This window comes from Hyla sarda, chromosome 7 (genome assembly GCF_029499605.1).
Source record: "Hyla sarda isolate aHylSar1 chromosome 7, aHylSar1.hap1, whole genome shotgun sequence".
Classification (NCBI taxonomy): Eukaryota; Metazoa; Chordata; class Amphibia; order Anura; family Hylidae; genus Hyla; species Hyla sarda.
In genome coordinates, this window is record NC_079195.1 from 234,133,552 (window position 1) to 234,158,147 (window position 24,596).

The window sequence follows — 24,596 nt, forward strand, 5'->3', positions numbered from 1 at the left end:
TTCAAGGCTTTTTATTGCTCAATATTAAAATTAACTGGTTGTTGTCCAGTGATCTCTGCACGGATATAAACAAATAAAAAAACTGTACACTGTCATAGTCCAAACAGATGAACTCAGGAGCCCCCGGGGCCCATCCTGCGCTGTGAGATGATGAAGCTGCAGACCCCAGAGTCATCATCTCCTACAGGGGGCAGGGGAAGTGCATTGTGGGGGGAGCAGCAGTTAGCGCACGACAATTCACCTACATTCATTATTAGAAACACTGCGGAAACATTAAAAATAAGACAAACGGTTATTTATATATAAAGGACATCACAGGGGTCGATCCATCATTTATTGGGTTTCCTCTTTTTAAACATCTGCTTGCTGGCCTGCTCCTCCATCTGCATCGCCTCGCGCAGGGACGACACGCTCTCTGAGTACGACAAAGTGCAGAAGAGTTAATATTTAGAGAGAAAGGAAAATATACATTATATTTAAGACAAGATACCTACAACTCCCAGGAGCCGGAGAGACAGTTTGGAGAATAGGATGCAGTGAAGGCTGTCAGGCCATGCTGGGAGTTGTAGTTGTGCACAGCTGGGGGCCATTACCACAGACTCTGCATAGACTTCCTGCGCAGCCACCGGAAGGACGAGCGCAAAAACCTTGGTTACCAGTCGTGTATTTTGTATTGAGGAAACAAGGTTTATGTCTCAGACCCTGAACCGTCGGCTCCCGGGACACCTGAGGATTGACAGCTCTAGTGGTTTACATTGGTGAGGGGCGGGGCTCTGGATACATTACAGCAGTGGTCTCAAAACTGCGGTCCTCCAGATGTTGCAAAGCTACAACTCCCAGCATGCCCGGACAGCCTTCAGCTGTCAGAAAGAGCCTGCCTCTCCTCTCCAGCAGCTGTGGCATTAAAGGGGTTATCCAAGAAAACACTTTTATATATCAACTGGCTCCAGAAAGTGAAACAGATTTGTAAATTACTTCTATTTAAAAATCTTAATCCTTTCAGTACTTATGAGCTTCTGAAGTTGAGTTGTTCTTTTTGGTCCAAGTGCTCTCTGATGACACGTGTCTCGGGAACCGCCCAGTTTAGAAGCAAATCCCCATAGCAAACCTCTTCTAAACTGGGCGGTTCCCGAGACACGTGTCAGAGAGCACATAGACAGAAAAGAACAACCTTAACTTCAGAAGCTCATAAGTACTGAAAGGATTAAGATTTTTTAATAGAAGTAATTTACAGATCTATTTAACTTTCTGGAGCCAGTTGATAGAATAAAGTTCTTTTCCTGGAATACTCCTTTAAAGAAGCACTCCGGGTGTCTTGGGTTTTTGTCCACATACTGCACATTACTAGTCCTACAGCGCCATTTGTTTTAGTCCAGCACATCTGTTTCATACTACAACTTACAGGGGAACTCCGGTCCTTTTGTTCTTATAACCACAGGACAGGGGATAAGTGTCAGATTGCGGGGATTTAACTGTCGAGACCCTCATTCTCCTGCCCGGCGCCCAGTGTTCTGAAGATTTGCATTCAGAGCACAAACTCCTCGTGCACGAAGCTGCGGTGATCATCCCCCACCCTCCAGGCACCATTTATGGTAGAGCCAGAGATTCCCAAATACAGCGCTCGTGCACTCCCGCCGAATGAGATGACAGTTGCAGTGATCAGACTCCACACCCTCTCTGCAAAGCTAGAGGATTCATGGGAAATGTAGGAAGCATTACAGAACCCATATCATTGTGCTTTAGTAAACCAAGATTGAGCTTCTCATGCCTGCCACTATCAGTAAACATAGGTAAGCATAAGGCATACACAAAAACCCGCCACATTCTTTAATAACATATACTGCACTATATAAAAGAAAAAAAATAATCCAGAATGCTTCTTTAACACATTGTTTTCACACACAGAACAAAAAGTATGCTCTCCTTCCCGGTGGGTATTTTGGGCTGTCACCAGTAATTTGCTTTAAAAGGGTTGTCCAGCAATAGAAAAACAGAGCCAATTGCGTCCCAAAAAAGCGCCACCCCTTGTCTGCAGGTTGAATATGCTATAACATATTGTATGCATTAGGGATGTCCCGATACTGGACATTTGCACGAGTACTTGTACTTATGTCCTAAATACCTAATCCGATAGACCCCTGCCAGCAGGTATGACGAAAGGGCCATAATATGCAGCGCACCTCTTAGCCGGGACTTGTGGCTAATGACGAACATCACCGATCGCAGTGATATCCGGCATTAAACCTTTTAGACGCCACAATCAAAGTTGATCGCGGCGTCAAGTCCTGAAGTTTAGTTAACTGCCGGTTAGCTCAGGGATGTGGATCGGGATCACCGTGACCTGCTCTGTACCGTCCAATCGTTGCTCCTTTACTGCTGCCAGCCATGGCAGGCAGTAGTAAAGGAGTGCCGATAACACTGATCAATGCTTTGCTTCGGCAGATCATTGATCAGTGTATGCAATCTATGGGGACAAAAAAATATAAATAATAAGTTCTAAATGTGAATTAATCCCTTCCCTAATAAGTTTGAATCACCCCCAAGATTCAACCTGTCACATGACAAAATAATAAATAAAAATATGGGTTTGTGTGCCAAAATTTACTTTAGCAAAAAGTTATGATGAATCCCATTAAATGGCGACTTACCGCTCAGAGCGATGAGATACTTGGATCCTTCCTGGAGGAGATACTCTGCTTGTGTGACAAAACCTTCCATGTCATAATCCGGCTGCTCCGTCATCTCCAACAGGTTGGACCATTCTGGGCCTTTCTGCAATGAAAAGAAGCCAAGTGTTAAAGGGGTTACCCAGAAATAGAAAAAACAGAGCTAATTTCTTTAATTAAAAAAAATTAGCTCTTTTTTTCTATTCCTGGAAAACCCCTTTAAAGGGGTACTCCGTCCCTAGACATCTTATCCCCTTTACAAAGGATAGAGGATAAGATGTCTGATTGCGGGGGTCCCGGCATTCTAAACAGTTTGATTAGAGCGCTAGGTTCCCTCGGTGAGAGTCGTTGCTTCATGCCACGCCATCTCTATCTCTCTCTATCGGAGGGGAGGGGGTGGGGGCTGCATCCATCATGCCCCCTGCCATAGACATGTATGGAGGGGGAGTCACATCTAGTCACCACAGAAACCCATTGTTTAGAATGCTGCATGGCGATGACAGGGGTCCCAGCAGTGTGACCCCCGCAATCAGACATCTTATCCTCTATAGGGAATAAGATGTCTAGTATTTCTTCAACGCTGCACGGGGGACACACTGAGGGAAGACCCCATCATACAGGGCAGGAGCCTCCAAACTGTGGACCTCAAGATGTTGCAAAACTACAACTCCCTCATGGCGTCGTCTGTCTGGACATGCTGGGAGTTCTAGTTTTGCAACATCTGGAGGTCCACAGTTTGGAGACCACTGCTCTACAGGTTCCTCTCCATCACTGGACGTACCTGCACGATGTCCCTCAGCTCCTCCACCATCTTCTCCTCCAGCTCTCCGATACGACTCATGGCGTCCTGGAAACTGTTTATGTGGGAGGAAAGTTCTTCATCCTTCAGCGTCATCTAAAAGTGACAGAGGGGTCATCAAAATAACAGAGCGGGGGTCAAAGTGGTGCAATAATACATCCAAAACCCAGCACAGATGCCATTCAGGACTCCAGGGAAGCTGGGTGACACCATGTGTACTGGAGGCCACATCTGGTGGTCACCCAGCTTTCCAAGAAGCATATGGCTGAAGAGTAAATGTTCTCCCCATCCTGCCCCCCCCCCCATATCATCCTTGCCCCCCCGACGTCACTCACATCATCCTGGCCCCCCCGACGTCACTCACATCATCCTGGCCCCCCCGACGTCACTCACATCATCCTGGCCCCCCCGACGTCACTCACATCATCCTGGCCCCCGACGTCACTCACATCATCCTGGTCCCCGACGTCACTCACATCATCCTGGCCCTCGGACTCCTCCAGACTGGACTGACCCTCCTCGTCCCCGTTCTCAGTTTCCATCCTCTGGTTGTCGGAGGCGTCTGTAGTGTGAGGACTCAGCTCTTTAACCCTGAACGGAGAAGCTCGTATTAGTAAATCACCTTCCATACAGGAGACCAACCCCCCCCCCCCCCCCCCCCCCAACATGGCTGCCTGCGCCTCGTATAGCTAATAAGGTGATGGTTCCGGTATAACAACGATGGCTGCAGGAACTATTCGCTGTTTGACCAGAAGCTGCGACATTTTATTACACTAAATTGTAGAGCGGGAGATTCTGGACTCCATAGTCTTCCCTTTCTCTCCGGCCCGTACCTGTCGGCGTATCGCAGCGTGTTCAGCGTGTACTCGCTGGAGTTAAACCCGGGGGAAAGCATCGCAATCTGCAGATCAAAGAAGAAAGATCAGAACCACATCCCAGGCGCACAGCAGGTTTATTATAGAGGTTCAGATATTTTAGAAGTTTTTATCTCAGTTTGTGAAATCTAACCCACTGTGCACTGCGCCAAATACATTTCACATTACATTTATATTATATTTACTTATTAAAGTAAATATTTAAAACAAGGTTATATAAATTTATTTTGATATTTACCCATTTAATATTTACCTATTTTATAAAAAAATTTACATTTATTTAAATTGAATTTTTATATATATTTTTTTAATATTTATTTATATTTATATTGGTGAGGAGTAATTTAGCCTTTAAAAGGGCACGGTCACATTTGCCCCTGGCTGTGTCACATGATCTTGGCGGACACAGTGCTAGTAAATGGCGCTGTCTACGAAAGAGTAGGGAGAGAAGTATGGCTGCCCACTTGCCTCCCTGCTCGGTCTTGATCGAACACGACAAACTATAATGACATGTCCCTAGTACCTATGAAGAGTTTTTCTTTTTTCAAGTGACAGCTTAATTTTAAACTCTGTGTTTCCCCACCAGGGTGCCTCCAGCAGTTGCAAAACTACAACTCCCAGCATGCCCAGACAGCCGTTGGCTTTCTGGGCATGCTGGGAGTTGTAGTTTTGCAACTGCTGGATGCACTCTGGTTGAAAGAGACTAAATAGAGATAAAAATAAAGATAAATGCTAAATAAGATGAATAAAATATAAATAATGATAAATACAAATTCTTTTTTTTTATAATTAAAGGGGTATTCCAGGAAAACATTTTTTTTTTATTTTTCTTTTTTTTTAATACATAAACTGGCTCCAGAAAGTTAAACAGATTTGTAAGTTACTTCTATAAAAAAAGAAAAAAAATCTTAATTCTTTAAGTACTTATGAGCTTCTGAAGTTAAGGTTGTTCAGAGAGCACTTAGACAGAAAAGAACAACCTTAACTTCAGAAGCTCATAAGTACTGAAAGGATTAAGATTTTTTTTTTTATAGAAGTAATTTACAAATCTGTTTAACTTTCTGGAGCCAGTTGATATATAAAAAAAGTTTTTGCCTGGAATACCCCTTTAATTATTAATAATGATAAATACTACTACTCTGGCAACAATCAGATCTGGAAACAGCGAGGAACTAAAAGCAACAGAAGCTTCAAAGTTTCAGAACTTCATATACAGAGATGAAGGATCCTCCATTTCTGTGTAGATTCCATCTGAACACCTACAGAGCCCCTTTAGGGTGTTGTTCACATGTACATAATCCACAGCAGATTTGGCTACCCACTGACTTTAAAGGGGTACTCCGGTGGAACACTTTATTTTGTTTTTATTCAACTCGTTCCAGAAAGTTACAGATTTGTAAGTTACTTCAATAAAAAAAAAAAAAATAATAATCTTAATCCTTCCAGTACTTAGTTGTTGAATACTACAGAGGAAATTCTTTTCTTTTTGGAACACAGTGCTCTCTGCTGACATCTCTGTCCATTTTAGGAACTGTCCAGTGCAGCATATGTTTTCTATGGGGATTTTCTCTTACACTGGACAGTTGTTAAAATGGACAGAGATGTCAGCAGAGAGCACTGTGCTCGTGATGTCAGCAAAGAGCTCTGTGTTCCAAAGAGAAAAGAATTTCCTCTGTAGTATTCAGCAGCTAATAAGTACTGTAAGGATATTTTTTTTTAATAAAAAAGTAATTAGTAAACTGGTGCCAGAAAGTTAAACAGGTTTGTAGTCTCTGCTGCAAATCTTCAGAAGTAGTGGAGGATTTGCAGTTGATGAAGTCATGACTAGTGACAAAACCCGCAGAAAATTTATTGTGCTGAGTCTGCAGACGGTTACGTACATCTGAGTGTACCTTTAAAGGGGTAATCCAGTGGAAAACTTTTCATATCAACTGGTGCCAGAAAGTGAGAGGGATTTGTAAATTAATATAAAAAAAATACATACAATTTTTTACCCAGCTCTCTGACACCTCTGCCCATGTCAGGAACTGTCCAGAGCAGGAGAGATTTGCTATGGGGATTTGCTCCCACTCTGGACAGTTCCTTACATGAGGTGGCAGCAGAGAGCAGCGTGGTCAGGCTGAAAAAGACTACACAACTTCCTCTGGAGCATACAGCAGCTGATAAGTACTGGAAGGATTAAGATTTTTATATAGAAGTAATTTATAAATCTGTACAACTATTTGGCATCAGTTGATCACGCTGCGCCCCCTCAATGCAACCCTATGACAGCTGTCACGCCCCCTCCATAGGCTTGCATTGAGGGGGCGGAGCGTGACGTCATTATGCTCCGTCCCCGTGATCGCTAGTAATCAGACCCAGAGCGAGCGCGCTCCGGGGGCTGATGCTAACAGGGTGCGGCGTGGAAGATCACGGGGGTCCCCAGCGATCAGGCATCTTCTCCCCTATCCTTTGGCTAGGGGATAAGATGTCTTAGCGCCGGAGTACCCTTTTAAAGTACAAGAGTTCCCCTTTAAACCCATAGAGCATTGTACGCAGCTCCGCGCTGCGCAGCCAATAACACCGCGCCGTCTTCTTACCATGCAGGTCCGAGAATTCTCCCCGATGAAGGAATCTCGCAGGATCTGGGTGAGTTTACTCTCTCTGAACGGGGTGTGAGCTTTATTCTGCCCCAGCGCTCTGATACATTCCTGTGGGGCGAGAAATGAGACGTTACATTAGAAAATCCATAAAGTAAAGGGTTAAACCGAGCACCAGGTCCGGATCAGAATCAATGCAAAGAACGAGGACGAGCGGCACTAACCCGGCCTGAGATACAATGGAGTCTATATGGAAGTCGCCTACGTTTTGTGCACTTACCTTTAAGGCCAGTAAGCTGCGGTTGATCTCCGCTCCCTCCATGCGTGTGGTGCGGTCAGCGCTCGCCGTATCGGCTCCTCGCTCATTCCCGGCCAGATCCACCAGGGCGAACTTGCCGTGCAGTCGCCCCCTCCGCCGCAGGATGATCTGTAGGCAGGCGTGGGAGCGGGAAGAGCTGCTGTTCGCAAAGGTCTGACCTGAAGTTCTGCGGAAAAACAAAAAAATCATTAGGATCCATCACTGGGGGAATCTCTGCGTGATGGGATCTAAGGCCAAAACATCAGGGAGTCTGCCATTGCCTCCTTGTAGGTCTCTCTAGGAAAGAGTTTCCCAAACAGTGTGCCTCCAGCTGTTGCAAAACTACAACTCCCAGCATGCCCGGACAGCCAACGGCTGTCCGGGCATGCGGGGAGTTGTAGTTTTGCAACAGCTGGAGGCACACTGGTTGGGAAACGCTAGGCTAAGGATGTCTGGGCATGCTGGGAGTTGTAGTTTTGCAACAGCTGGAGGCACACTGGTTGGGAAACGCTAGGCTAAGGATGTCTGGGCATGCTGGGAGTTGTAGTTTTGCAACAGCTGGAGGCACACTGGTTGGGAAACGCTAGGCTAAGGATGTCTGGGCATGCTGGGAGTTGTAGTTTTGCAACAGCTGGAGGCACACTGGTTGGGAAACGCTAGGCTAAGGATGTCTGGGCATGCTGGGAGTTGTAGTTTTGCAACAGCTGGAGGCACACTGGTTGGGAAACGCTAGCCTAAGGATGTCTGGGCATGCTGGGAGTTGTAGTTTTTGCAACAGCTGGAGGCACACTGGTTGGGAAACTATAGGGCCAGGCTTTCTACTGCACTTACCTGCAGGCGCTGCCAATTTCTATCATCTTGAAGACGTCTTCCGCACAGGTCACCTCCTTCTCCACCAGCCCCACCACCTGCACCTCCTGCTTAGCGTCTTCCAGGACCCGGAGCTTCGCTTTCTTATTCAGAAGATCGAAAACCTAAAAAAAGAATTAAGAAGAATAAAAATAAATCTGACGTCAACTCCTGAAGGAACAGAACAGACAAGACAAGACGTCCCCAAACCTTTCCATTGTAGATCTCGAAGAAGGTGGCGAAAACCTCCAAGTCCAGGTCCCTGTACCGCGGCTGAGAGAGGAGGAGGAAGACGTCTCGTGCTGTGGAGGGTGCAGACAATAAGACCCACAGGACTACAACACCCAGCATGCACCACCCTCTACTATAACCAAAATGCAATCTATGTAGATGACAGGACGGGGGTCACTTACATGCAAACGCGTAGATTCCTTTCGTAACGTTCTGATTTTTCCCTAAGAAGTCGCCTCCCATCGTCTACAGAGGTGGGGAAAAAAATAAAAAATTAGAAAAATCCCTGATTCTTCATTACACAGGAATAAAGTTTATTCGCCCCCTTATGTGCAGAGAACTGATGTTACGGGCCCAAAGCCTGAGGCTGCACTACACCTACCTCAGGGTGGGGGCAGTAGTGAGTGGCTCTTGTAAGTTATCATTACTATTTAGGGCCCTTAACTTTTTGTTTTTTGTATCTGGGGCGATTATACTCGGAAGTCTCTCTTGGATCCATTATTCCCCATTGTGTCCTCTGATGATGCCGGCACCATCTGGGTGAAAACCGTAGGGGTGTAGTGTGTCATTCTTGTACATAGTTTGTTCTTACTACTTATTGGCTTATACAGGATGATGTCACAATTACTTATACTTAGCCCTGTAATGTGGTTTACGAACCACACTGGGTCTAATATGTATTGATACTGACCTTAAAAGGGGTTTGGAACAAACTGTTCCGAATGCTGGAGCCGGGAGCTAGTGACATCATAGCCCCGCCCCTCATGAGGTCACGCCCCACCCCCTCAATGTAAGTCTATGGGAGGGGGCGTGAGCCATCATGCCCATAAACTTGCATTGAGGGGCGTGGCATGACATTTGAGGGGGCGGGACATCAAACTCCCGGTGGCGGCTCCAGCATTAGGAATAGTTTGTTCCCAATGCTGAGCAGTGAGTACCCCTCTCTGGGACACCTGCAAAGTTTAGAATGGGGCCCATGGCTCTTCCTGCTGAGGGCTCCGGCCCCCACCTTATAGGATGAAGTGGTCTCGGCAGCGCCCGCCCCTCACTCACAGCCGTCTGCCACATTTGGTGGCCATCACTGCCGAAACCAGCAAGTCTGGGAATTTGGGGGCCATAGTGCTCAGCACTAGGCGTAAGGGACATTTTCTATAGTTTGCGGGGGTCCTAGAGGTCAGACACCCCTACAACAAGATACATTCCTTTACTTGTGGATAGGGGGACACACTTATAAAATGGAGACCCTCTAAAGCTGGGAGGGTTACACTAGTCAATTCCTTGGCTGGAAAGATTCTGAATGTGCCCAGCGCCGAGGAACCCCGATCACACGACACCGACCCCACCGCCCCGATCGCATGACCCCCGACCCCACCCCCCCGATCGCATGACCCCCGAACCCACCTATAATTTAGGTTCTAATTATGTAAATAATCAGCAAAAATGCAGATGTGGTAGCACGGCCTCGCTCCTATGTCGCCTTCACATGTGATTTCTTTGTTTGCGGCCGATACTCACGTGTGTTTTTCCGCTCCCAGTTTGGCCATAAGCGAAACACGTGGCCTTCCCTCCCTCAAATATGGACTGGACCAGGGGTTTGGCTGTGAACCTGGAGATCACACAGAGCGACATGTGACGCATCGTACATAACCCCATCCCATTACAAGCCACCATCCACCATGTCACCCGGACGCCCCCTCACCCGTCCACCATCTAGCTGGAGGCACCCTCACCCGTCCACCATCTCGTTGGACGCCCCCTCACACCATCTCGCTGGACGCCCCCTCACACCATCTCACTGGACGCCCCCTCACCTGTACACCATCTCATTGGACGCCCCCTCACCTGTACACCATCTCATTGGACGCCCCATCACCTGTACACCATCTCATTGGACGCCCCATCACCTGTACACCATCTCATTGGACGCCCCATCACCTGTACACCATCTCATTGGACGCCCCCTCACCTGTACACCATCTCATTGGACGCCCCCTCACCTGTACACCATCTCATTGGACGCCCCCTCACCTGTACACCATCTCATTGGACGCCCCCTCACCGGTCCATCTCACTGGACGCACTCTCACCCGTCCACCATCTCATTGGACGCCCCCTCACCTGTACACCATCTCATTGGACGCCCCCTCACCTGTACACCATCTCATTGGACGCCCCCTCACCTGTACACCATCTCATTGGACGCACTCTCATCGAACGAGTAATCGAAGCGGAAGGCCTGATTCTCCAGATACTTGGTCAGATCCACCTTCAGCTTCGGCTCATGCACCAGGACCACGTTCTTACTGAGCACGGAAACAATATCGAATTCCTTCTTGGCCAGTTCTGAGGAGGAAGATAAAGGCTGATCCGGATAGATAGATAGATATATATAACCCAACAAATATTCACAGAGAATCCTCCATACCTTGTTTATTTAGAGGACGCTTCCGCACACAGACACAGATACGACGTTCTTCAGCCTGAAAGAAAAAGACGACTAATAACCACATAGGAACCCATCCTGTATTATACTCCAGAGCTGTACTCACTATTCTGCTGGTGAGGTCACTGTGTACATACATTACATTACTTATCCTGTACTGATCCTGAGTTATATCCTGTATTATACCCCAGAGCTGTACTCACTATTCTGCTGGTGAGATCACTGTGTACATACATTACATTACTTATCCTGTACTGATCCTGAGTTATATCCTGTATTATACTCCAGAGCTGTACTCACTATTCTGCTGGTGAGGTCACTGTGTACATACATTACTTATCCTGTACTGATCCTGAGTTATATCCTGTATTATACTCCAGAGCTGTACTCACTATTCTGCTGGTGAGGTCACTGTGTACATACATTACATTACTTATCCTGTACTGATCCCGAGTTATATCCTGTATTATACTCCAGAGCTGTACTCACTATTCTGCTGGTGGAGTCACTGTGTACATACATTACTTATCCTGTACTGATCCTGAGTTATATCCTGTATTATACTCCAGAGCTGCACTCACTATTCTGCTGGTGAGGTCACTGTGTACATACATTACATTACTTATCCTGTACTGATCCTGAGTTATATCCTGTATTATACCCCAGAGCTGTACTCACTATTCTGCTGGTGGAGTCACTGTGTACATACATTACTTATCCTGTACTGATCCTGAGTTATATCCTGTATTATACTCCAGAGCTGTACTCACTATTCTGCTGGTGAGGTCACTGTGTACATACATTACATTACTTATCCTGTACTGATCCTGAGTTATATCCGGTATTATACTCCAGAGCTGTACTCTCTATTCTGCTGGTGAGGTCACTGTGTACATACATTACATTACTTATCCTGTACTGATCCTGAGTTATATCCTGTATTATACTCCAGAGCTGTACTCACTATTCTGCTGGTGAGGTCACTGTGTACATACATTACATTACTTATCCTGTACTGATCCTGAGTTATATCCTGTATTATACCAGTGGTCCCTCAACATATGATATTAATTGGTTCCAGGAGAACCATCATATGTTGAAACCATCATATGTCGAGTACATATGTCTATGTAAAAATGGTAATTGGTTTTGGGGCCTCGGAACCATTGTATGTTGAATACATATCTCTATGGGAAACTGCTAATTGGTTCTGGGATGACCATTGTATGTGGAGTGTATGGGGAGTGTTTAACAAACCAGGGTGCCTCCAGCTGTTGCACAACTACAACTCCCAGCATGCATGTACAGCCATTGACTGTCTGGGCATGCTGGGAGTTATAGTTTTGCAACAGCTGGAGGCACACTGATAGGGAAACATTGATGTGTGGGGTGTATTGTGTGTATATGTACTGTATGTGATGTGTTTTTTAAATACCTTCAGGGGGGACAGAATGTCCTCCATTACGATCCTGCCAACGACAGCTCTATAGGAAGGGGAGGGCAGCCAGCAGCTCATTGGATGCCTGCAGCAAGATGCTGCAGGCTATTGGCTATGGCTGCACTGGGGGGCGGGGCTTACACGGAGCTCACAGTGGAAGCCTCCATGAGTTAGCAGGACAGCATGTGAGTAACAGGAGGCAGAACGGGGACATTAAACAACTGTCAGATGGTGAAGTTGTCAGCGCTGTCAGATAGCTGTTTGTATGATGGCCCCGACACACAGCAGCATCATATGTCGAGGCTGCCTTCAACATACGATGGGCTCTGAGAGGCCATCATATGTTGAAATGATCATATGTCGGGGCCATCATAAGTCGGGGGGGGATCACTGTACTCTAGTGATCTAATGGACATGTAGAGATTCTTCCCATCACACATCGCAGCCTGAAGTGGCTGATAACAGGGAGCAGTAGAGTATTCGTGCGGTGCGCTCTTACCACATCCGTTACGTTCAGTCTCTGACATTCTAGAGTTGCTCTGAATTCTTTGATCATCTTCCCGAATTCCCAGTTAGGTATGGTGGTGTCATAGTCCTGTAACATAAAATCAGCGATCACATGACCTGTATACAGCAGCGCTGCTCCGCACATCGGCCATAGACATCGGGCCCCAATCCCTAAAGTGCTCTTAGCAGGACAACCTGAACTTCCTTGTAATATTTAAATAAAACAAAAACAATTTGTTTCAAAACAAAACTACAACTCCCAGCATGCCCGGACAGCCATTGGCTGTCCGGGCATGCTGGAAGTTGTAGTTTTGCAACAGCTGGAGGCTCCCTGGTTGGGAAACCCAGATTTACAGCCTTGTGCGGGGACCCCACTGATCACTAGAGCGAGTCGGGAGAGGTGACCAGCTGATCCCCTGGAGGCCATAGAATCCGTCCGATGCAGCGAGGAGAGAAGAGTTCAGCCGTGCGCTTCTCCCAGCTCATCCTGGTGATCGGTGGGATCAGACCCCAACACCCAGATCATCACTGATCAGAACTTTTCACATCTGTGATCTGTCAAAAGTTTTTAGAAATTACAACACCACTTAAATACACCAGAAGGTCAAGTAAACCGTCTAATTGTAATGTCCCCCCTCCCCCGTACCTGCGTTCGTTTGACCCTCATCTCGGAGATTTGGGCGCGTTTCTCCTCCCGTTTACTTTTCATCTTCTCCATTTCCTTCACTATATTTGATTTTCTCCTGGCTGGACATAATAATCAATAATTAGTGTAAATAACCCCCCCCCCCCCCCCCCCTTCTCTTTATCCTGCTCATCCCTAGAACTCATCGTTCAGTATATAGGATGTTCCAGGATCTGTAGATTTTATCAGGAACATTTTCCTAGAACTTTTTTAATCACTTTTTATCCTGATATACGAAGTGACCAAAAATACGCATTTCAGGACTTTGTATCATTTTACGTTAATATTGACCATGTGATTTGCATATTGTAATAGTTTGGACATTTCTGCAGACGGTGATACAACAGGTTTATATATTTAAAATAAATAAATAAATAAAAAGAAAAAGAAAGGGGAGATATACACCTATTAGGGGGAGGGGCTTATTTACATTTAACTCTTTACTTTACAAGATTACATGGAATCTTTACATTACAAACATTGAACAATGATGCTCCATAGGAGCCTGTCATAGCACAACATTGATCAGTGTTATCCGCACTCCATTACTACAGCATTGATCAGTGTTATCAGCGCTCCATTACTACAGCATTGATCAGTGATATCAGCGCTCCATTACTACAGCATTGATCAGTGATATCAGCGCTCCATTACTACAGCATTGATCAATGTTATCAGCGCTCCATTACTACAGCATTGATCAGTGTTATCCGCGCTCCATTACTACAGCATTGATCAGTGATATCAGCGCTCCATTACTACAGCATTGATCAGTGATATCAGCGCTCCATTACTACAGCATTGATCAGTGTTATCAGCGCTCCATTACTACAGCATTGATCAGTGTTATCAGTGCTCCATTACTACTGCATTGATCAGTGTTATCAGCGCTCCATTACTACAGCATTGATCAGTGATATCAGCGCTCCATTACTACAGCATTGATCAGTGTTATCAGCGCTCCATTACTACAGCCTGACTTGCAGTACAAATCAGACGGCAGAGAGGCATGTAGCGCCCCCTATTGCCCATCATTTCAGCTGCAGTGGCCCCGACCAGCCCAATGAGCTACCAGCAACTGCATTTAACACTTTTAGATGCAAGAAATCAACTCTGCATCTAGAGGGCTCTGCGTTAAGGGGTTAAATACCCTATGATTTCCCCCCTTTTAAAGTTGAGATCCTTGCTGCTCCTCTTTCCCTATGAAGTCTGAGCCTTTACCTTGACTGTTCTTGGCATTAGAGGAGGCGGAGTCATCGGCGGTCTCGGTCACTCGCGGTAATATCCGGTGCTCCCCAATGCTGCTCAGTTTGGTGGATCGTGTTCTCACACCTGCAGAGAGGGAGCAAGGATGAAGAATTCGGTCTATACATAGTTACATAGTTAGTACGGTTGAAAAAAGACAGACGTCCAAGTCCAACCAGGGAATTGAAGTGAAGGGTGTAAGGGGATAAGGGGAGGGGATGGGAAGGGATTTTATATTTCTTCATAAGCATTAATGTTATTTTATTCCAGGAATGTATCTAACCCTGTTTTAAAGCTGTTAATTGTTCCTGCTGTGACCAGTTCCTGAGGTAGACCGTTCCATAAATTCACAGTTCTCACGGTAAAGAAGGCGTGTAGCCCCTTTAGACTAAACCTTTTCTTCTCCAGACGGAGGGAGTGCCCCCTCGTCCTTTGGGGGGGTTTAACCTGGAACAGTTTTTCTCCATATTTTTTGTATGGGCCATTTATATACTTATATACGTTTATCATATCCCCCCTTATACGTCTCTTCTCAAGACGAAACAATTGTAACTCCTTTAATCGCTCCTCATAGCTAAGATGTTCCATGCCCCATATTAGTTTAGTCGCGCATCTCTGCACCCTTTCCAACTCTGCAGTGTCCCTTTTATGGACAGGTGCCCAAAACTGAGCAGCATATTCCAGGTAAGGCCGTACCAATGCTTTATAAAAGGGGGAGTATTATACACTATAGACTGTACCAATGCTTTATAAAGGGGGAGTATTATACACTATAGACTGTACCAATGCTTTATAAAGGGGGAGTATTATACACTATAGACTGTACCAATGCTTTATAAAGGGGGAGTATTATACACTATAGACTGTACCAATGCTTTATAAAGGGGGAGTATTATACACTATAGACTGTACCAATGCTTTATAAAGGGGGAGTATTATGTCCCTGTCCCTTGAGTCCATACCCCATCACCACACCCCCATCACCAGCACAGATCCCGGGAGAGGACAACATCCGGTATTAACCCAACTTTCCCAGACTCCTGAGACATGATGAGACTAGATGCACACTCACCGGGGGTGGGGGGTGGCGGCACAGCAGGCTGTACCAGTGGCTCCACCTCCATCGGATGTTCGGCCAGTTGAGTTTCGGGGATGGAGATCATCCTGGTGGTGTGACCACGTAGAGCTGGGGGAAGGGGAAAAAATAAAAATAAAAAAAAATATAAACATTTTGCGTGCGACTCATTAACACCGCGTGATAAAGAAACTGCGCCAATCACTGTGGATGTTACACCGGATTAAAGTGAAGCAGCTGAGAGTATTTAAATTCTGTGATTAAGAGTCAGACAAGTTAGAGCCCGAAATGCGGTAGAGACCGCGACAGACGCCATTAAGGAGCGTAGAAATTATATATATTTAAAGTTTATTTATTTACAAAAGCGAGTGCAAAGTGAAGGGAAAACTTACACGAGTCCTTGTACTGATCCCGAGTTACTATGTAAAACCCCAGTCACCCCCAGAGCTGGAATCGCCATTCTGCTGTATCCCGAGGTGCCGCGTGCGTTCACACATGGCGTACTGTGCAGTCAGCAGCAATAACTACGCAGCACGTACTGTATGTTTGAACGCACCCTAAGGCAGGAGCTCCCAACCAACGTGCTCACAGCTGTTGCAAAACTACAACTCCCAGCTGGGAGTCGGGGGAATGCTGGGAGTTGTAGTTTTGCTACAGCTGGAGGAACTTTGTTTCGAAAAACTGCTCCCAAGGCGACATTCAGACCTACTGGATCTGCTGCTGATCTTAAAGGGGTACTCCACTGGAAAACTGGTGCCAGAAAGTTAAACAGATTTGTAAATTACTTCTGTTAAAAATCTAAATCCTTCCAATACCTATGAGCTGCTGAAGTTGAATTTTCTTCTGTCTGACCACAGTGCTCTCTGCTGCCACCTCTGTCCATGTCAGGAACTGTCCAGAGAAGGAGAGGTTTGCTCCTACTCTGGACAGTTCCTCACATGAACAGAGGTGTCAGCAGAGAGCAGTGTGGTCAGACATAAGAAAATTCAACTTCAGCAGCTAATAAGTACTGGAATGATTAAGATTTTTTAACAGAAGTAATTTACAAATCTGTTTAACTTTCTGGCACCAGTTGGTTTAAAAAAAAAAAAAAAAAAATTATAATAAAAAATAAATAAATTGATCCACTGGAGCCAGTTTATATGAATAAAAAATAAAGTTTTCCAGCGGAGTACCCCATTAATGTAACCAAGTGATTGAACGCAGCATCAAATCTGCAGCGGACCCTGTACTTGTGAATTCGCCCCAACAACGCCCTGCAGTCGGTGTAAGGTTTTTGTTTATCGGGTGCAGGGAGAATCCACAGAATTCAACAATTTGGAGTAAAAGGAAATCAGCAGAATTACATATGCAGCTTTGGCTGTGACTGGAGGATAACACAATGTGAGGGCTCACGCACACAGCGCCCCGCTATACGGCGCCAATAGATTGTGAAGGACCCGTAATGGGACGCACAACAGAAACATCTTTGCAGATTCAAAAGAATAAATTAAGAAAAAAAAATAAAAAAGATAAAAATTACAAAAAGTTGTGCCCCTTGGCCCCACAGTAACGGCACCGCGCACGCAGAGACGCTGCACGTGCGGCCCCCGCAGAATCAGTAAGAGACCAGTAAGGGGTCGTTCACACTACGGATTTTTAAAAGGTGGAATCCATGAGCTTCCACCCTAGGCCACGGTCACACAGTAGAATATCCACAATTTCGCTATCTGAGCGCTTTAAATTTCGGCTGAGTTTTCCTTGTGAACACGGCCTTACAGCACCGCCATGGACTACAATCGTTTTTTCTCACTGTTCCACAAGTAAAGAATATTAGTCAACGGGACTTTGAATTTCGGCGTTCATTTCTGCGACAAATAAGCGCCAATTTGGCCTAATTTCTGCTCCATTTAAACATGGATGAAATTTCCCCTCGCTGAATCCCGTAGTGTGAACGCGCCCTAAAGTTGCGCTGGATTGAACATGTGAATCAAAACCACTCAGTGATCTGTATGGAGCGGGAATGATCGGTCACCGGGGCTTTATCCAGAACCTCCCCCTATAGAGACGTCCTAAAGGTCAGAGGTCACCAACCACGTATAATTAATACGCATGTCGGCGCTGGTTACGTTATTACTGCATTTTACTTCTGACCAATTCTAAGAATCAGAGAGACCCCAGGGTGGTTCTGATTGGTGGGGGGGGGGGGGAATTGGTTCTGCATAAGCAGCGGCGGTGACCCCGTTACCTGTCTGTGCTCCGCTCTCTGTCACAACCGCACTCTGCGCCGACACTTCAGGGACAAAGAAGCGAGATCAGTGACGCGCCATTAAATATTCACACCTCACCTGTGCGGCATCTGTAACGTGATCACTGGGGCCTCGTACAGGAAGGGGGGGGGGGGGGAAATGGGCGGCCGCAGCCTTAAAGGATTAGAAAAACATGGCGGCTGCTTTCTTCACAATAAATTTAAAAAAATTTAAAATTAATGAACAGCGCAACCCCTGTCCTCAGGTTGTGTGTGGTATTACAACTTCGCTCCATTTACTAGGAAAAAAAAAAAGCTGCAATACCACAGAAAACCTGAGAACAGGGGTGGCGCTGTTTTTTGGAAGAAAATAGCCATCTCTTTCTAGTGTTCCCCAACCTGCTACTAAGCCATAACCCTGTCAATGTCAGGACATGCTGGGAGTTGTAGTTCTACAACAGCTGCAGGTTGAGGAGCCCTGCTATAATTCAACAACTTCTGCTTTTTCCTTAGTCATCTGTTCTTAGGAAAGCTGGGTCACTATTGCAAAACTACAACTCCCAGCATGCTGGGAGTTGGAGTTTTGCAACTGCTGGAGGCACGCAGTTTGGAGCCCACTAACTGGGACGGGTCAGGTTTCCCAGGGCCGCTGCACCCTGACACCCTGCGCTCCTGTATGGGAAGGCAATCAGGAAATCCTATTTATAACCCGACCGGCCTCATCGGACACCTGAGACGAGGGACGTAACGGAAACTACAACCCCCAACAACACCACCACGAGCCGCTGCAAAGACTGGACGGAGGGGCCTCAGGGTGTGACCCCCACATCCCAGCAGAGGTACGGCCTGACCCCATTACAGATATATAAAAATAATGGAGCCGAGCTGCAATACCCCACACAACCTGAGGACAATTGTGGCATTGAAGAGCAGAAAAAACTTTATATGTGATGTCACAAAGCCTGAGGCTGCACTACTGAGACACAATGGCTCCGCAAACCAAGACAGCACTGAAGGAGTGAAGCAGTTACCATAACAACCAGTCAGGGCTGCTTTCAGTTTCACTTCTGAGGTGGAATCTGACTGGTTGCTATGGTAACAGCAGCTCTTTGCTCTCCCAATAGCTACGTCTTGCTTGGGCCCAAGTAGTGAGGGAGCGGGACACCATTACTGGCTCTGAAACAGCGCCCCCCTGTTGTCCATGGTTAGATCCGGTATGGCAGCTCAGCACCATTCAGGTGAACCCCTGACACACAGGTCCGGAATCTATCCCCCCCCCGCCCCCCTGATCCCACAGCCGCCATTACTGATAGGAACACCGATCCTGGAGAGGAGTCAAATGGGCCCTCAGAGCGGGGACCCCGGGGGCCAACTATGGATTCCCAGCTCCCGGGTCAGAGAGACATCACTGGAGGAGATGCCATTTATAGTAACGTGCTGAGACGTCTCTGTGCATTCCTATTATCAAGATGTTTGCTGTCAGTGAATGGAAATCAGGTAACTGATATTGTCCAGTGGAGGATGAACACTCATGGCTGAGAGTCTGTTACAATGTATCAGTAAAGTAAACCCTCTAAACCAGTGCCTCCAGCTGTTGCAAAACTACAACTCCCAGCATGTCCGGACAGCCTTAGGTCATTGTTTCCCAGTGCGCCTCCAGCTGTTGCAAAACTACAACTCCCAGCATGCCTGGACAGCCTTGTAGTTTTGGAAACCACTGGTCCACACAGTCGGCCGCCCAGCCTGACACTCAGAACTAGAGAACCAATCGGGCGAAGGGAGCGGCGCCTCCTGTGACCCCCGGGCAGCGGGCGCAGCACTCACCGTCCTTGGGCGCAGGAATCCTGGAGATGGTTTTTCTTTTTTGATTCTGTAGGAAAATAAGAGAAGAATGACTGAGGCTCCGTATACAACTTCGGGCAGTCAGTCCCTCAGGTAACACCGCCGGGCAATGGGGAAGGGATGTCAGTATTTCTACAGCAGTTCTGTCAGCTCGACAATGTATGGAAGGAAGAGACAGAGACGCACCACACACAGGGGGGGGGGGGGGAAGAGAGACAGAGACGCACCACACACAGGGGGGGAAGAGAGACAGAGACGCACCACACACAGGGGGGAAGAGAGACAGAGACACACCACACACAGGGGGGGAAGAGAGACAGAGACGCACCACACACAGGGGGGAAGAGAGACAGAGACGCACCACACACAGGGGGGAAGAGAGACAGAGACGCACCACACACAGGGGGGGGGAAGAGAGACAGAGACGCACCACACACAGGGGGGGGAAGAGAGACAGAGACGCACCACACACAGGGGGGGGAAGAGAGACAGAGACGCACCACACACAGGGGGGGGGGAAGAGAGACAGAGACGCACCACACACAGGGGGGGGGGGGGGGAAGAGAGACAGAGACGCACCACACACAGGGGGGGGGGGGGGGGAAGAGAGACAGAGACGCACCACACACAGGGGGGAAGAGAGACAGAGACGCACCACACAATGCATAGGTGGAAGATCCCAGCGCAGCAAACAGTTCATAGGGAAAATAATGGTGACTGTTATACAAGATACGGGGGGATATATTGTGCGCGGCTCATATCATTAGGGCTCTGCCCAAAACCAACACAATACAGAGGAGCCGGGGACACAACAGCAATAATATCACAGACAATCCTCCATTATATTCCCAGACTGGAGAATCTGACCCAACGCTGCAACACCGACCTCTGCCGCCGAGCGACCTTTACCTGGGTGGCCATGTTCTTCTGCGGGGGCATATTCTCCTTCACGCTGGGGGCATCATAAGCAGCTTCCAGTAACTCGGGGTTCACAGTCACCACATCTGTGAACGTGATCTGCAAAGACAGGAGCCAAAAATATTATAAAAATAACCAGAGAGGCGTTTCCCCCCCCCTCCCCTTACACACACACCAGAGAGGCAAGGAGCCGCCCCCCCCAAAACCAGAGAGGCAAGGAGCCGCCCCCCCCAAACCAGAGAGGCAAGGAGCCGCCCCCCCCAAACCAGAGAGGCGAGGAGCCGCCCCCCCCCAAACCAGAGAGGGAAGGAGTCCCCCAAGAGCAGAGAGGTGATGCCCCCCAAACTAGAGGGTTACACAGGTGGGATTTCCCCCTATAAGCAGGAAAGCATGACGGTGAGGGGTCCCCAGGTCAGAGCTCTGCAGCCTCATCGCTCACCCTCACATCCGGCAGCAGCTAATCTCAGTAAATCTCTAATCTCATCATTACGGCCTCCAGAGCAGCGAGCGGCCAGTGTCCGGTTACCTGCAGTTATTTCAGGAAGCCTCGCTCACACGCCCCACAAATACACCGGGCAGGAAAACTGCCCCCCAAACAGGCTCCCTGTCCAGACGGGACCGTCGCGGGGCCGAGCGTGTATATACCAGACGGGACCGTCGCGGGGCCGAGCGTGTATATACCAGACGGGACCGTCGCGGGGGCCGAGCGTGTATATACCAGACGGGACCGTCGCGGGGCCGAGCGTGTATATACCAGACGGGACCGTCGCGGGGCCGAGCGTGTATATACCAGACGGGACCGTCGCGGGGCCGAGCGTGTATATACCAGACGGGACCGTCGCGGGGCCGAGCGTGTATATACCAGACGGGACCGTCGCGGGGCCGAGCGTGTATATACCAGACGGGACCATCGCGGGGCCGAGCGTGTATATACCAGACGGGACCATCGCGGGGCCGAGCGTGTACATATACCAGACGGGACCATCGCGGGGCCGAGCGTGTACGTATACCAGACGGGACCATCGCGGGGCCGAGCGTGTACGTATACCAGACGGGACCATCCCGGGGCCGAGCGTGTACGTATACCAGACGGGACCATCCCGGGGCCGAGCGTGTACGTATACCAGACGGGACCATCCCGGGGCCGAGCGTGTACGTATACCAGACGGGACCATCGCGGGGCCGAGCGTGTATATACCAGACGGGACCATCGCGGGGCCGAGCGTGTATATACCAGACGGGACCATCCCGGGGCCGAGCGTGTACGTATACCAGACGGGACCATCCCGGGGCCGAGCGTGTACGTATACCAGACGGGACCATCCCGGGGCCGAGCGTGTACGTATACCAGACGGGACCATCCCGGGGCCGAGCGTGTACGTATACCAGACGGGACCATCCCGGGGCCGAGCGTGTACGTATACCAGACGGGACCATCCCGGGGCCGAGCGTGGACACTGACAGGGACAGCACCCAGAGGGATCGTCCAGGATTAGGAGAACATGGGTGGTGTCTGGCAGCTCTACTGAAGTCAATACCGCTCATGACCTGTGGACAGGGGGAGGCGCTGTTTTCTTGGAATGTTTTTTCTTAGTTGCAGATCCCTTTCTGTCCCATTTAGCTCAATCCTTACGTATGAAATATTGTGTGAACAGAGGCCTAACTCTCCCCAACCTGTTGTCCGGTTATGCTGGGAGTTTTAGTTTAGCAACAGCTGGAGGCACACCAGTTCTTGTACTGTTAGGTGTGGGGGGAAGCAGACAATGTGAATGTCTATGGCCGCCGGGGCCCTCACCTCCTTCCCTTTACAGGCATCCGCTTCTTTCCATTCCACGTGAACGCTTCCTCGGTCCAGGTTGATGGACGTGATGTTCGCACCGTGAACCGCGCCTGAAACACAGAACAGACGTCATGTGACCGGAGCGCAAAAGAGGAGAAATCACATAATACATCAAATATGGCAGAAACCCTGATCTGTGATCGACGTATACGCTTTATATTAGTGGTCGCCAAACTGTGGGACTCCAGCCATTGCAAAACTACAACTCCCAGCATGCCCGGACAGCCAACGGCTGTCCGGGCATGCTGGGAGTTGTAGTTTTTGCAACAGCTTGATAGAGGGTTAAAAAAAAAAATAATAATAATTTAATGAATACATTAACGAATAATGATGCCATAGAACAGAGTCCGATCCCTTCGGACCTATTTGGCGCAAACAACAGCGTCATTGCCCAAATTAAACGTTCTGTAAACGACAGTGTGAACACAACCTAACACTAAGGTCATGTGAGTGAAGTTGCGCTTTTGCACCTCAGGCTGCGTTCACACCACGTTTTTTGCGGTACAGTTCCCATATACTCTTCCAATGTGAAAACTGTACAGAACCGTATTGAAAAATCGTATGCTAAACAATGCATCTATTTTGGATCTTGTACGGTTTTGTCCTTTTTTCCCCCCGTACCCATAACTGTAGCCTACCACAGTTTTTGGTCCGGGTGAAACAGCGTATATTATTTTATTAACATGGGAGTCAATGGGAACCGTATGTGCGTACTTTTTTTTTTTTTTTACAATCAAACAAGTGAAACTTTATTCATAATGGAGTGAAAAGTTAAATACGTATATATTTTTTCTTAAAAACGGATGCAACCTGGCATAATTTTTCAAACCATATACGGGTTAACATTTGTACACGTTTTCACACAGTTTAGTCAGGTTTTGAGGAATCCGTTTTTCATCAAAAACTTGACACGGGGTTTTTTGCCTGCAGGTGACTGCAGTTCACTCCGGTCGGCTCATAGACATGCATTAAATACGCTTCACGAACACGGCTGAGTGCGGGCGCCGCGATTCCCCCCCCCCCCCCCCCCTCCCCCCAGCCGTATACGGGAACCGTAAGTACAAAACGTGGTGTGAACCCAGCCTAATGCAATATGGTGCACACGGTTTTGAATGGGTAGTCTATGGGCACGGTTTTCTGTGTGGTTACATGCGTTTTTTTTTTTTTTTTTTTATGAAACCGTATAGAAAAAAAACGTGGTGTGAATGCAGGGGACACTGCTGTAGTGCAGGTAATCATGCAGGGAGTTGTTGGACCAAGCTGACACATTGTAACGGACACAGCGGGAGATTACAATGTAAACGATCGGTTCGTTCTCGCTCCAGTAAACAGCGCCGTCTAGCGGTGAACAAAGCATAGGACGCAACAGTTTTTGATTGACAAGGTGAGCAGCCAATCACAGCGCAGATCCGCCACAGACTGTCACCAGAGAGCCAATGAGCGCACAGAATGGAGGCAACGTGGGCGGGGACACGGTTTAAACTTTGTCACACCGGCTGCGGGGGCCGGGCCCGGTACTCACCGTTACTCCGCATGATCTTGATCACCTGCCCGGTCACCAGTCTGTTCATCACCTGCAGATCCATGGCGAATCACCGACCGCTCACAGCCGACAGCAACGGAGAGAGATACCGGGTGAGAAAGGAGAGCGCTCCGTGTGACTCCGTGCAGCGCCGCCTCTGACCTGTTCCTGCCGCTCCTGATATCCGAAACCGCCGCCTTTACCAGCACCGTCACCCGGGGAGAAGCCACCGCCACTTTTTAAACAAGGGACGCCTCCTACACCGACGTCATGACGTAAGGCGTCACGTAAAACTACAAGGTCCAAGGGGCTTCATGTCAGACTCCTTCAGCAAAGGCGGTTACAGCCGTCACGTGATGTCTCCTGGCAGCCATTGTTCTGGAGCTCATCGACTGATCTTCAGGAAAATGGCGCCTCACCGTGAGACTATAAATGTACTGACAGTGAAAAAAAATAGTTGAAAAACAGTTAAAAAATGTTTTTATTTTATTTTTTCATTGTATATATTTTAATAGTTATTCAGCTGGAATGGGTATAATAAAGATACATGCACAGTG

At 47.9% G+C, this 24,596-nt stretch overlaps 1 protein-coding gene across 4 annotated transcripts; it reads right to left on the reverse strand.

Annotated features, from left to right (window-relative positions):
* KIF2C (kinesin family member 2C) lies at positions 1-24,572 on the reverse strand. Of its 4 annotated transcripts, none has more exons than XM_056533137.1 (22): positions 24,040-24,571; positions 22,473-22,567; positions 20,669-20,776; positions 19,742-19,787; positions 17,918-17,962; positions 15,688-15,801; positions 14,592-14,702; positions 13,332-13,432; positions 12,678-12,773; positions 10,723-10,777; positions 10,478-10,640; positions 9,813-9,903; positions 8,480-8,543; positions 8,277-8,368; positions 8,049-8,191; positions 7,200-7,404; positions 6,920-7,030; positions 4,299-4,366; positions 3,888-4,056; positions 3,448-3,561; positions 2,649-2,772; positions 1-415 (listed from the first exon to the last, which is right to left on the reverse strand). In XM_056533137.1, the coding sequence occupies exons 1-22, from the start codon at positions 24,101-24,103 to the stop codon at positions 330-332; spliced, it is 2,265 nt and encodes a 754-aa protein (XP_056389112.1). In that variant the 5' UTR covers positions 24,104-24,571; the 3' UTR covers positions 1-329. The 4 variants fall into 4 exon arrangements, with proteins under 4 accessions (XP_056389112.1, XP_056389115.1, XP_056389113.1 ...); XM_056533140.1 differs by having other exon boundaries at positions 3,942-4,056; positions 24,040-24,570; XM_056533138.1 differs by having other exon boundaries at positions 3,915-4,056; positions 24,040-24,570.
* Between the last annotated feature and the right edge of the window lie 24 nt (positions 24,573-24,596).

Coding starts and splice junctions, on each gene's coding strand:
- KIF2C (XM_056533137.1), bottom strand. CDS start 24,103: ATGGATCTGCAGGTGATGAACAGACTGGTGACCGGGCAGGTGATCAAG. Junction 20,777..22,472: donor ATGCCTGTAAAGGGAAGGAG/GTGAGGGCCCCG, acceptor CTGTCTTTGCAG/ATCACGTTCACAGATGTGGT. Junction 4,367..6,919: donor AGAATTCTCGGACCTGCATG/GTAAGAAGACGG, acceptor TTTGATCTGCAG/ATTGCGATGCTTTCCCCCGG.